Source organism: Zea mays, chromosome 3, assembly GCF_902167145.1.
Source record: "Zea mays cultivar B73 chromosome 3, Zm-B73-REFERENCE-NAM-5.0, whole genome shotgun sequence".
In the NCBI taxonomy this organism is placed as follows: Eukaryota; Viridiplantae; Streptophyta; class Magnoliopsida; order Poales; family Poaceae; genus Zea; species Zea mays.
In genome coordinates, this window is record NC_050098.1 from 208,212,820 (window position 1) to 208,225,528 (window position 12,709).

Below are 12,709 nucleotides of genomic sequence, written 5' to 3' on the forward strand. Positions count from 1 at the left end.
AGGCCTATAGTGGTTTCTTTTATCGAGACCCTTAATTGTGTTTTATCAGGAGTATGGTTTTTTGGACGTTGATAATAACCAATCGATTGGGATCCAAATTTGTAGGTTTCAACCTAAATTCCTGGAGCAGTCTCCTCCAAATAGGTTCCTATGTTAACGAGGGGTCAGGGCATTACTTACGACTTTGAGCTTTTCATTTACAAACATTAGATTGTGGATGTAAGCATGTTACGCAATATAGGTTCATTGAGTCAGCTTTGAATATAAAACAAAGTTGATCTCTATGTTTTTGAATTAAGCTGTATGTACTAAAAATCCTCCAAGGGATGCTACGCATTGAAGCCATTGATCGCTATCAGACTGCTAATCTGTTCCTTCATTAAGCATAAAAATATTACAGTCTCGCCTGTAACACGCGGTACTGTTATGTTCGTGGAGAACTAATGCATTCGAAAGGGCTCTTGATTGATTTCGACCTGGTGTTTTCTAGTATTCAGGTAAATAATGTTCGATTTCCCCCTTTAACTCCGCTTAGTTTGCACAAATAAGAACTAGATCAAACAGGTGCATATTTTTTCTAGAACACATAGTAAAGTTGCATGTCACTATATTAAGAAAAAAAGAGGCCAGAACTCTTACAACACACACCCTTGTTTCTGAGAAACCTTCTGCTCCTAGTCCTTGCTATTTAATTATCCTGGTCATTCTTTAGGCTGACATGGATCCTTTGTGTCCTATACTATTGCACATGATCAAATAGGCTCCTAAAATCAGTGATGAGTTAGGACATTATACTAGTGATGAGCAACGACGCTGAACATTTTTGTTTACAAACTTCTAGACTGTTTAAGTGTTTATAAGCACGTTGCCAATGAGCTGCAGCCTCACAGAATGGCGTCGCAATTTTGTAGTTTGAATATAAATAGGCTCCATCTCTATTATTTTAAATTTAAGCTGCTAAAAATTCTCTACAGGATGTTGACTATATTATCTATTGATGGTTATGAGTTATGACAATGTGATTATCTGTTTGTTTCCTTCCGATTTACCATCAAAATATTAGTGTCAACTGTAAAATTTGGTCTTCTTATTTCGACCCTTTTTAGACTACCAGTAGCTAATATTTGATACCCCCTCTCGGCCACACCAGTACCATCCCCACCTCCCCTATGCGTGAATTTCGAGAGGTCTCACACGAGACTACGAGAGTACTTTAGTACATGACAAAAAAAATGCAATTAGTCTGCACGAATAAGGATTAGGCCAAAGCCAAACAGGTGCATCTATGTTCCCATGACTTGCTGCATGATTGTCCTGAGTTTTTTTTTGTTGTTAGGATACCCCGGAATCCATAGCACCTTTATGAATTATGCACAAGATCAAAATGACAGATCAGCCGTCAGCCAATACGCTTGCATGGGTATATGGCATCCTACAGTTTTGCATCGAGTTTTATCTGTTGTTTTATTAATAACCATATAAAGTTGGAAAGGTTTGACTGAAGCATCTACCTTGAACCTATAAATGTGAATGGATCATCAAAATTGAATTAAGACAACTCACCAAACAGTAGCAGCGCGCTCCACCCTTGAAAATGAAACTGCGTCAGACCTTTGCCAAGCAGATAAAAGATCACCAGTAATCCCTACATGAGCATTCCCCACCCTTGAAATGATGAAACCTATTCCTATCTCTCATTACAATTTCCCTGTTGAAAACCTTAGATACCAATTTAATATAACGATGGCAGTCCATGCATACCCTTAGGTTCTTCACAATCCTAATTTCCACGTCTTCTGGCAACACGATCAGCCCAAAGGCCAGTGCCAGCTTCTCACTGTGCAAGGAGATGGCACCCTCTTTCTCCTCTTCCTCAATATCAAACAAAACCTCTCTGGTGTTCGCAGTGTACCCTTGCAGTCTTAGCCTCCGATCCATCTCTGCAAGCATCAGCTCGATCTCATTGTATCTTGGGTGCAACCTGCCCCCAACATAGAACTCGTGTACCTTGCCATCAACCTCAATGGTGCTCCACCCAGGCACCTTCTTCACTCCCTTGGCTTTCATCATGCCTCGAACCCTGGAGACACCCTTCCAATTCTGCGATTCTGCGTAGATGTTAGACAGCTGGACATGAGCTGCATCATTTTCAGACTCAATCGCCAAGAGCTTGTCCAATGCATATTTGCCCAAGTCAACACTATTATGAATCCTAGAAGCGTTGAGTAGAGCTCCCCACACACCTTCGTGTGGCTCCATTGGCATGTCATTGATGAAACTAATGGCGTCGTCTAGACGCCCTGCTCGACCATAGAGATCAACCATGCAGCCATAGTGTTCTGGCCAAGGATCAACTCCATACTTGTCCATCGAGTCAAAACATGCTCGTCCCTCATCTACCAACCCAGCCATAGAGCATCCACGCAGCACTGCAACAAAGCTGACACCGTTAGGCTGTATTCCTGCACCCTCCATGCGCTTGAACAGCTGAAGGCACTCGGTCCCCATGCCATTCATCGCAAGGCCACTAACCGCGCTTGTCCAGGTATAAACGTTCCTTTCAGCCATGCTCTCAAACACCTCCATCGCTGTCACCACAGCACCACACTTGGAATACATATCAACTAACGCGGTGCCAAGCTTGATCGACATCTGCATCCCTCGACTGCGTACATACCAGTGTACCCACTTACCACGATCCAATGTGCCAATTTGCGCACAGGCAGTGAGCACAGACACCAGCGTCGCCTCGCCGACGGTAGTGCCAGCACTCAGCATTTCGTCGAACAGCATCAGTGCCTCCCTCGACCTGCCTACGTGCATGTACCCTGCGATCATGGCGCTCCATGCGACGTGGTCTCTCTGCGGCATTCCGTCAAACAGGTCGCGCGCGGCGTCCACGTCGCCGCCTGCAGCGAGCGCCGCCACCATCGCCGTGACGCACACGACGTCCGGGCACGCGATCTCCGCAAATGCAGCCCGTGAGGAGGCGACGTCCCCCAGCGCGGCGTACATGGAGAGCACTCCGCTCTGGACGTGCGGGTCCGCCGCGTGGCCCCAGCGGACCGCGGCCCCGTGCGCGGACACCGCTTGCAGCCTCGCGTTCACCTCGGCCGACACGTGCTTTTCTTCCGCGGCCGAGGCCACCAGGGCGGTGGCGGCGCGGACGAGGAAGTTGAGGGAGTAGTGGTCAGGCGGGAGCGGGAGGTCCCGGAAGGCGGCGAACGCAAGGCACGGTCGTGGCCCGCGGGCGAGCGCGCGGATGAAGGCATTGTGCGCAAGCAGCGTGGCGGGACGCTGCGGGAGGACGAGGCGAGCGTAGGAGAGGTGGTTGGAGGAGGCGAGCGAAGCAAGGAAGGCGGCGAGGTGGGACGGGGAGGCGAGGCGGCCCGATACGACTAGGTGCGCGTGGAGCGCGCGGAGGTGGGACGCCTCGGCGAGTGACGGGAGCAGCGTGGTTGGGTCACGGAGCAGCGGTCGCATCATGTTGGATTGGCTCACGCTTGTTTAGGGGGTCCGGACCGTTGGACGCCCGTGCCTTCCTGTTTTCAAGGAGAGCGTAGCGAGGATTGGGCCGGCTGGTGGGAAATGGGCTGACAGCCTGCCACGCCGAGCTGCTCTGTCGGCTCGATGATGCGCAAGCGCAACGGCTGTGGCCAGTCCGTGCAAAATAGCACGGCTTACTTCACTATTTACTAGATGAGTGCACGTGCGTTGCAACGGAAACATCTAATAATATGATAACTTATGTACAAATGTGTGTTATATTGTTATGAGAAAATGTTTCAGAATCCATTGTGATCCACATGGCGCGCCAGCAGCCGGAGCGAGTGCCGCCGCAGCGGTGTCCTGTCGGTTGCGCAGGTGGTTGGAAGCGCGACGGGGTTTGCGGGAGCCCGCCCTTGAGCGGCGGGCTGTTCGCGGCGGCGACGAGCGCCAGCAGCCGGAGCGAGTGCCGCCGCAGAGGCGTCCTGTCGGTTGTTGAGGTGGTTGGAAGCGCGGCGGGGTTTGCGGGAGCCCGCCCCTGAGCGGCGGGCTGTTCGCGGGGTACCCCGTGGTGGGCCCGAGGACGCGCTGCTGACGGTGTGCCCCTGGGACCCGCGCGTGCGGGGCGGCACCCTCTTCCACCAGACCACCTTCAGCCTCCCCGTGCGCCGCGCCGTGCTGTTCGTCGCTGAGGTGCACCGGCTGCGGGACCTGGAGCCCAGGGCGCTGTGTGGCGTGGAGCTCTACAACGGCATCCTCATGCGCTACGTGAAGGCGTCCACAGCCTACCTGGGCAAGCTCGCGCCGCGCGGGGAGCCGTCGGGAGACATGGTGGACTTCGACATCACATACTACCGCAGCCGTGACCCCGGGCGGGCGCGCCTGTTCGAGGACGTGCTGCAGGAGGTCGAGCAGATGGGCATCTTCAAGTACGGTGGCCTGCCGCACTGGGGCAAGAACTGCAACCTCGCCTTCGTCGGTGCCGCGCGCAAATACCCCGGCCTGCCGCACTTCCTGCGCGTCAAGGACGCCTACGACCCCGATGGCCTCTTCTCCAGCGGCGGCGGCGAGCGCTGCGGCCAGCTGCGCGCACTGGTCCTGCTCGTGGAGCACGACGTCGGTGAGCGGGGCCAGCGCCGCGGGCGGTGCGCGCACGGAGGAGTCCGGGTCCCGGACGCGGCGCAGCGCGGCGGCCAGGAGCCTGGGCACGAGCGGCGCGACGGCGTCCCGCGGGTGCTCCTCGGCGACGAGCGCCAGCAGCCGGAGCGAGTGCCGCCGCAGCGGCGTCCTGTCGGTTGCGGAGGTGGTTGGAAGCACGGCGGGGTTTGCGGGAGGGCGTGCGGGCGGATGCGGGGACGGTTTACACTGCTAACTTAATAGTTAGTAGAGATATCCTTATCTGACACCATAAAAACACTTGATTTTATAAGTCAAAAGCCCTTAGGTGCGCTAGTGTAGCAGTTGCACCGACCAGAGCCACGCCACCCCCACGCTGTACCTTGTGCTTCAATCAATCACAAACAAGGTACTACGCGCTGGTATCCTAGAGGTCTTAGGGTTGTTTGTTTCGAATTAAAGTCGGTTATTTGAAGCTAATACAGATTAAAGCTAAGCGAATATGCTTTTTTATTTTTTTATTTTTTTAAACACCGGTCCATCGCGGATGATATATATCCCTATCTTAGCTGACTCATGATTGTCCTTGCCTCCTTCAACAGGCGTGACCTGAACCTCATACGTGCACCCCAGAGCAAGATCAACACTCCCGAATCAAGATCGTAATGAGTGGTATTGAGGGGGGCTAAAGCCCCGTTTGGTTTAAGGTGACTAAAGTTTACACTTTTAGTCCCTAAATAAGTAAACACGTTAACTAAAGTGGGGTGACTAAACTTTAGTTTTTTAGTCACCAAGGGGATGACTAAAAGGGACTAAAATAATATTTTTACCTTATCTGCCCTCTCCACTTTCTTTTTATAGCAAACATTCATTAATTAATAGGGGTAAAACAGTAATTATTCATAGCAATTAATGCTCTTTAGTCCAATTTAGTCATTAGAACCAAACGGGGTGCTTTAGAGACTAAACTTTAGTCACTAAAATTTAGTTTAGTGACTAAAGAAACCAAACAGGGCCTAAATCATTTCCAAGTGGGTTGAATCAAGATCGTAATGAGTGGTATTGAGGGGGACTAAATCATTTCCAAGTGGGTGTGTTCATTTGTTCCGGAATTATGACCTAAAACCAATCCAACCAAAAATGTTTATCTAATTTGTATAAGCTTTGATCAACTGGAACCATTCCTAGCCTCAATCCTGAACAAACGAACGCACTCTTTAATCCCTGTGATTTACGGCTGAAACGAAGGCCTCAATAATCTCCAATGTACCCCGAAGCACGGGTCGCCGTGACGCTGCCCTTCCCTGTAATAATCACACAAACACACACACGGATACACAGGAAATGAAGCCCAGGAAATCACTCCCTATTGGTACAGCTTGCAAGTCAACGTTTCACAAGACATGGTACTCACATACAACGAAAATCCCGACACATGTCTTCAGACGGAGTTACAAATTCACCGGAGCAACATCAGGTCATAGTTATACATTCCTATTTTTTCTACAAGTACCAAACATGAGACATACAAACTATTCGGCGTGTTGCCTGTAGGCTTCACTTCCCTTCACCCAGATTACGGCAACACCGTGGACCCTTGTGCTACGGATCGCTGCAAAGGATTTTGGTGAAGACGGAGAGTGCGTCCTGCAGGTACGACGACCTGCTCTCGTCCGGAAGTGGAGCGTTGAGCATCGTTAGAAGACACCCCATGGGTAGATTCAACGTCTCGCTTGGGGTGTCCACCAGAAGCGCGCATAGCTCCTCTGCCATCTTCGAGTAGCATGCCCTGTCAAACATGACACTGTCAGCAAGCCCAGTGAGAGAATACTCCAAATATAAACCTAAACAAGAATGCTTCAGAATTCCAAATGGTGCTGATCAGCTGGGATTTGAACAATTTAACATAACAGTGAAGTTCCTCAGGTAGTTCAGGTTTGCTATTTGCATCAACTCATTATAATCCAGTGGCCCAACTCCATCAAAACATGGTACAGAAGGAAATGGTTTCAGATAGTGGATGTGGATCAGTCACATACTGTAGAATCGAACGTTACCTTGACTCAACAGGTAATTTGCTTCCCCAGACTAACAACGACTCGTTTAATCGGCCAAAGAAACTTCTGCATGATTCACTCATCTCCTCGAGTGAACCCTGAAACAAAAAAAAGTAATGCTGATCTCAGCCACAGTTCTACAAGGAAATGCTTATGAGTTTGTCTCTGAAGTAAGGGCTTGTACCGAATCATCCATGGCATTTCTTTCTTGCATTGAGTTCTTCAGAACGTAGAAGTCTATGTATATTCCGGCACCAAGGTCCCAGTCAGCAATTTCATACTTGTGGTTCTCCAAGGCACTTGTGATCCTCCAGACCTCCTAATGGTTAGCTGAGCCAAAATAACAATGAATGAAGTGACTGCATATTCATACCAGGAATGCCATGTTTATCAAAAAAAAAAGATAATAAAATGAATAGATTGTTTGAACAAACTCATCATGAGGTTTCTAGGAAATACGTGCAGCTGTATATTTATGCACAGCAAAAGCAATATGTTTCAACCATGGTGAAAAAAGGGTAATATATTTACCAAATAAAGAAATTCATTGAAAAAATGTGTTAGGGCACTGTAAGCAAAACTTACATGACAGAAACATAGAATGAGCAACAGAAGTCACGAAAATAGTATGAGCTTTCTTCCAGTTGCCACACTGAATCAAATTCTCCAGTGCGCCCTGTTTATCTCCATAGTATTCGTGATAAAGAGCCTGTATATAGAGCTCATTAGCTACACATGCTTCATGTGTGATGTTTTTTCATGCACTGGCATTATAAACCATTTGCAAAGCATATTACTAAAGAAATTTTATACTCACCAGAGCTTCATGCATCCATTCTTCTGGTATACCAGGTTCTACAATGTACTGCCTTTGAGCATCATCTCTACTCCATGACTCGCAATACTGTGATAAAACTTCCCTGATTAATTTCTCATGAATGTATGGGGCATCGTCAAGATACGGCATGTGCAGAATGACATAGATAGCCCAATGGCACCTCCCAAGACAAAGCAATTGATAAACAAAACTTAAATCTAGCAAGTGAAGGTCATTTGAACTGAAAGCTCCAACAGCCTCCAAAATTGAACGCTGATGCCATATGAAATGATAATCCAAGGGGTCGAATGAAGATGAGAATGCACTGAACATAGTCTTTAGCAGCCCAAACTTCTCATCTTTATTGGCATGAAGAAGCATTAGGTAGAAGGAGATATCAAAATGGTCACCCGAGGACCACTGAGGTGCTTCATCAAGTGGTCCTTCATCTATATATATATAGGAACAGGATAGAGAACTTTGCCCTCACCAAGGAGTTGATCGTAAGAACGAATGACAATATCGAGTGGTGTATCAGGTGATAATTGATACCACATAATCAAACCAAGGTACCTCTTCCAATCAATTGGTAAATCTAGAAAAGCGGCCTGTACATTACCAGCAAGTAACATATATACCTTTAACCAGTCTTCCTCAATATAATCAAAATCTAGACCATTCATTTTCCGTTGATCCAGTGTTTGTGCAAGGTCAGATCGATTTGACATTGACCCACCTGCCTGACTTAGCAAGATTGCCAACCGAACATCACCCCTTGAGGCAGCAATTTCAGTGGCCGTGTCCAATTGTCGACCAGTCAAAAGGAGGAGGATATTTTCCAAGTACCTGGCATCATTTAAGGAACCCACCTCTCCTTGCACCCGATGGCAAACATTGTCCTGTAACCAATTGCTAAAATCTGCTCTCCTAAACAAAGGGCAGGTTGTAGCCGTCGACGAGGCTGACGTCGTAGAAGTCCTTGCCGCCGTCGTCGTCGAGCGTGAACTCGGCGAGCGTGGTGGGCGGCGACGCCCCCGCGCCGTGGCACTCGACCTCGCCGGAGCCGCAGTCGCCCGTGGCGCAGGACCCCTTGCCGGAGGCGTCGAAGGTGCAGCCGGAGCGGCCCCAGAAGCGGCCCGACCACCCCTGCGGCACGTACAGCGAGCGCAACTGCCCCGGCGCGAGCGCGAAGCCCGTGGTCTCCAGCGGCGGCGTCCCCGAGCCGGACAGCAGGCCCGGCCACACCGTGTCGCCGCAGCGGTTGGTGAAGGTGAACGTGATGCCGCATATCGACCCTGCGCGACGGACGCGAGCACCGCACCGGAAACGGACACCGGTTCAGTCACACTTGCCCTTCCTCCCCCACGAATCCGAACAGGCGGGATCGATTGGTACTGGTAGAAGGGAAAGAACACCAGGCACGCGCTGCCGGAAAATGAATCAGAGCCACCACGTACGTACCTTGGAAGAAGGAGAGGATGAGGACGGAGGCGCGCCCGAGATGGACGAGCAGCATCCCGGTGCCTAGCACGAGCGGCTCGCCGGCCTCCGAGTCAGAGCGACCTGCGAGGCACGGGCCATACGAGGAAAGCGGTTACACTCGGCGAGAGAGCTCACCGGGGTCGGCCGGATCTCTTGGCCGGGACTGCGGTGGGGCGGGGGAAGAGGGTTCGCCGACGAACGGAGCCGAGCGCGAGGTGCTGCTACGGCGACGTCGAGGAGGAGGAGGAGGAGCCGCAGGGGGGCGCTGGATCCGCCGCCGCGGCTCCATCTCTGCGAACCGCCCGCCATCCCCGCCGCGACAGCCACGATCCCAGCGTACCCCCTCGTCGTGCACATGGGCGACACCGTGCTACTGCCCGCCCCCCCGTCATCCCCTCGATCTGGCGCACACGCTCGTGTTCACGGTCGGCGTTGTCCGGGTAAGGCTCGCGGTCGAAGGGTTGGTCGGCGTCAGTGCGGGGGTGCTCGAGCTCGCGCCACATCTGCAGGAGCGAGGAGGGCGCGTCGAGGGAGGGCGCTTGCGGGTGCGGCGGCGGTCGAGGAGAGGAGGAAGGAGGAGGGGTCGAGGGTGGAGACCGGGTGGAGGCGCGCAAGCGCGAGGAGCTCGGTCAGGCGGTTGCGGCGCTCGACCTCGCGTCCATGGAGGAGAGCACCTCCTCGGCCTGGCGCGCGACCCAGCGGCTGAGGAGGCGCGACTCCCGCCTCCGCCTGCGCACCACCGACGACTCGGCCTCGCCGTATTCACGCGGAGGACGCCCTGGATGGTGGATCCGAGGCGTTCCATGGCCTGCCCTATGGCGTCAAGGCAACATGCTGCGCCGAGGTGGAGGCCGGGTTAATTATGTGGGGCGGGGGAAGAGGGTTCGCCGACGAACGGAGCCGGGCGCGAGGTGCTGCTACGTCGACGTCGAGGAGGAGGAGGAGGAGCCGCGGGGGGGAGCTGGATCCGCGGGCGGTGAATCGCGGCGGGGGGAGGGCGTGCGCGGGTTTCGCGGCGTGGGCTGCTGAGGTGGGGGCGCTGGATCCGCGGGCGGTGAATCGCGGCGGGGGTGAGGGCGTGCGCGGGTTTTGCGGCGTGGGCTGCTGAGGGCGGGGGCAGCCTACAATTGGCTCTTAATAGTTGTAGAGAAAAGGTTGTGTTCGTCATGTCATGAAGCAATTTGTCATGTTATTCTTTCTGATAATTATGGTTGGTGGTCGGCCAAAGGATTAATAAGGAATAAAGAATCCTACTCGTTATATGCTAGCCATGGGGGTGGGTTCTGTACTTCCTGTGCAGGTGTACCTGGGGTTCGCAGTTGGTTGTCTTTTCTGGTCGCTTTGCTTCAGTGTCTTCACGGGCCGCCGGCGGAGATGCGGTTCACAGCGTCTCCGGTGGTGGAGCTTCCGGTCGGCGGCGCGGTGCTGATGTTCGAGCAGGACAACGACTCCTTCGAGGTGGGCACCTCTGTGTGGCCCTCGTCCCTGGTCCTCGTCAAGTTCGTCGAGCGCTGCATCCGCGACCCGGCCCTCCCCTTTGCCGACGTGCCCCGCTTCCCGGGAACTCGGGCCGTGGAGCTCGGGTCCGGGTGCGGCCCGGCAGGACTTGGCCTCTCCCGCCTCGGCCTCACCGACATCGCCCCCGTTGAAGCAGTCAAAAATAGCTGCAATACCAAACATGGAGTAAGAAACAACAGTACAAAAGAAAAAACAGAGCCAAAGGAGGATGGATACAAGAATACTCGATATTATCAGAATATTGTGAAGATACATCATCAACTCTTTCTGCTTCAAATCGGTTGCTTTCCAAAATTACTACTAAGCATTTTACAAAAAGCATTTATGTAGACCAATTACAAGTAAATCACAAATATGTGAAAACCAACAAATTAATTTTTCAATATGTAAACCGAGTTGAACAGAAGGAACTATTTGCTGCTTGTGTGTGTTATGGGCCTAGAGCCCAGCCCATTAGGCGTAGACTATATGTACTATTGTAATACTGCAGTTCATTTATTAATCAGGGTTTCTCTATTCACCCCAAAACTATTGTTCATTTGTTCTTAATGTAAAAGGATGAAAAACACTAAGTTAGAAAGTCAGCACAGGTAGATAATTCAGAAGGTAAGATTAGACTTCACTACTTCAGTATCCTCAAATGTACCATCAGCTGTAACTAAAAGCATATTACATCAGAACTTTGCCATCAGAGCCATAGCTTATCTGACAAATTTTCTGGCAATAGTTTGTCAATAATATTACATCCACACAGCCTGCAAATGCACCATTTGAAATATGATACAAAATACCCATAAAGTGTCAAGAACTTCTAAGCAGAATTAGGAATATGACCAGACCGCAGCAAAGGACATGAAAAGAGCAATTCAAAGCACAAATGTGTGCATGTAGAGGATGAAGACACATGCAAACGGTTATTAGAGGCTCTGGATTGTTTAATATGTGGGTTTCTAGAAGAACAATGACAAAAACACATTAGATAAACGGTTACCAGTTAGTACAAACTCTGGATTGTCTGACTGAGAATGAAGATACGTACACTGTGGTTGGGTTGCAGCTTCCAGCTTCTCCTGATTTTTCACAGTCAGTCCTTTTGATTGGTGAGTTGCAATGAACAGAACAAACTGACCCCAAACAAGCTCCTTGTGTTTTCTAATGAGAACAGCAAGGCAATCCAGTGTTTGTGGCCATAGATCACTAAATATATTGTACAATATGCCAATAATACCATGTAAGAGAGGAGGCATGTAATCATCATGAACCATCTTGGAAGATAAACTCATTTGTATCCGAGAAATGAAGATAGAAATTTTACGGCTAGTAGATACTGAAATTGGCATTGACTCAATAATCAAAAGAATATCCACAACCTGATTTCAATGAAACATTAGAGGCATGCCAGGAAAATAGCAAATAAAAGTATTAGTTCACAAGACATACATTAGCGTATTTAGCAACAGCTTCCTCTCCAGAAACTTCTGTTCTCTGCCTCTTGTGTGGTCGCTCCTCATCCGTTATTAGACGTTGATCCATCTTCACAAAATATGATAGAATCCTCAATGTTAAAATCTGAACATCCTTGGTTGGACTGCTCAAATTGATAGCAAAGATGGAGAACAGCTCCAAGAGATTTTGTGGATCAAATTCTTTTGTCACTTCCATGGATGATACTCTGCTCATAGAAGCATACAAAAAAATGAAGAATCGCCTTAATCAAATAAATTAAGGAGACAAATGATAAAAGTGCAGGGTAAAAAGTATATCTAGCTTTACCCTTGCAGGGAGATCATGTCGTCGATCAGGAGGCCCCCGACGGCGCCTCCGAGCAGGCCGGTACCCGTAGCCGGCGGCCTGCGGTGGCGGGTAGCCGTACCCGTACCCGACCTGCTGCGGCGGCGGGGACGGGTAGCCGTAGCCCGCGGCCTGCTGCGGCGGGTAACCATAGCCGCCGTACTGCGACAGACGAGCAGCGTAGGGCGCCGCCGTGCTGGGACCGGCCGAAGGGTAAGCCGTCACCGGTTCGCCCCCCTTGCCTGGCTTGCCTGCCGCGGGTGGGTAGCCGGATGAGGGCGGGTAAGCAGTGTCGGCCTTGCCGCCGGCGGGCGGGTAGGCGCCGTATGGAGGTGGGTACGCGTCGGCCTTAGCTGCCGGCGGGTATGCGGTGGCAGGGGGCGTACGCGTCGGTGATAGTCGCCTAGAGGGGGGGTGAATAGGGCGAAACTGAAATTTACAA

At 51.0% G+C, this 12,709-nt stretch overlaps 3 protein-coding genes across 3 annotated transcripts; all 3 read right to left on the reverse strand.

Moving 5' to 3' along the window:
* Positions 1 to 1,528: 1,528 nt before the first annotated feature.
* On the reverse strand, positions 1,529 to 3,496 carry LOC100192486 (Putative pentatricopeptide repeat-containing protein). Its single transcript, NM_001137706.1, has one exon. The coding sequence runs from the start codon at positions 3,484 to 3,486 to the stop codon at positions 1,633 to 1,635; it is 1,854 nt and encodes a 617-aa protein (NP_001131178.1). The 5' UTR covers positions 3,487 to 3,496; the 3' UTR covers positions 1,529 to 1,632.
* A 2,520-nt stretch (positions 3,497 to 6,016) lies between these two features.
* Positions 6,017 to 9,315, reverse strand: LOC103652516 (nuclear pore complex protein NUP96-like). Its single transcript, XM_008678081.3, is given in 9 exon segments — positions 6,017 to 6,391; positions 6,660 to 6,757; positions 6,844 to 6,989; positions 7,245 to 7,368; positions 7,477 to 7,935; positions 7,938 to 8,437; positions 8,517 to 8,771; positions 8,938 to 9,039; positions 9,159 to 9,315. Coding segments are annotated over 9 exon segments (2,028 nt in total). The 3' UTR covers positions 6,017 to 6,204.
* A 900-nt stretch (positions 9,316 to 10,215) lies between these two features.
* On the reverse strand, positions 10,216 to 12,419 carry LOC103652517 (uncharacterized). The gene is made up of 4 exons (XM_020551032.1): positions 12,250 to 12,419; positions 11,917 to 12,148; positions 11,516 to 11,846; positions 10,216 to 10,622 (listed from the first exon to the last, which is right to left on the reverse strand). Exons 1-4 carry the CDS (start codon positions 12,417 to 12,419, stop codon positions 10,216 to 10,218), a joined length of 1,140 nt encoding a protein of 379 aa, XP_020406621.1.
* Between the last annotated feature and the right edge of the window lie 290 nt (positions 12,420 to 12,709).

Bases quoted from the DNA above. Each gene is read 5' to 3' on its own strand.
- LOC100192486 (NM_001137706.1), bottom strand. From the start codon at position 3,486: ATGATGCGACCGCTGCTCCGTGACCCAACCACGCTGCTCCCGTCACTC.
- LOC103652517 (XM_020551032.1), bottom strand. From the start codon at position 12,419: ATGGTTACCCGCCGCAGCAGGCCGCGGGCTACGGCTACCCGTCCCCGC. The intron at 11,847-11,916 runs GTATGTCTTGTG...CATTGAAATCAG, and splicing joins CTGTTGCTAAATACGCTAAT to GTTGTGGATATTCTTTTGAT. The intron at 10,623-11,515 runs GTACGTATCTTC...TTGGTATTGCAG, and splicing joins AGCTGCAACCCAACCACAGT to CTATTTTTGACTGCTTCAAC.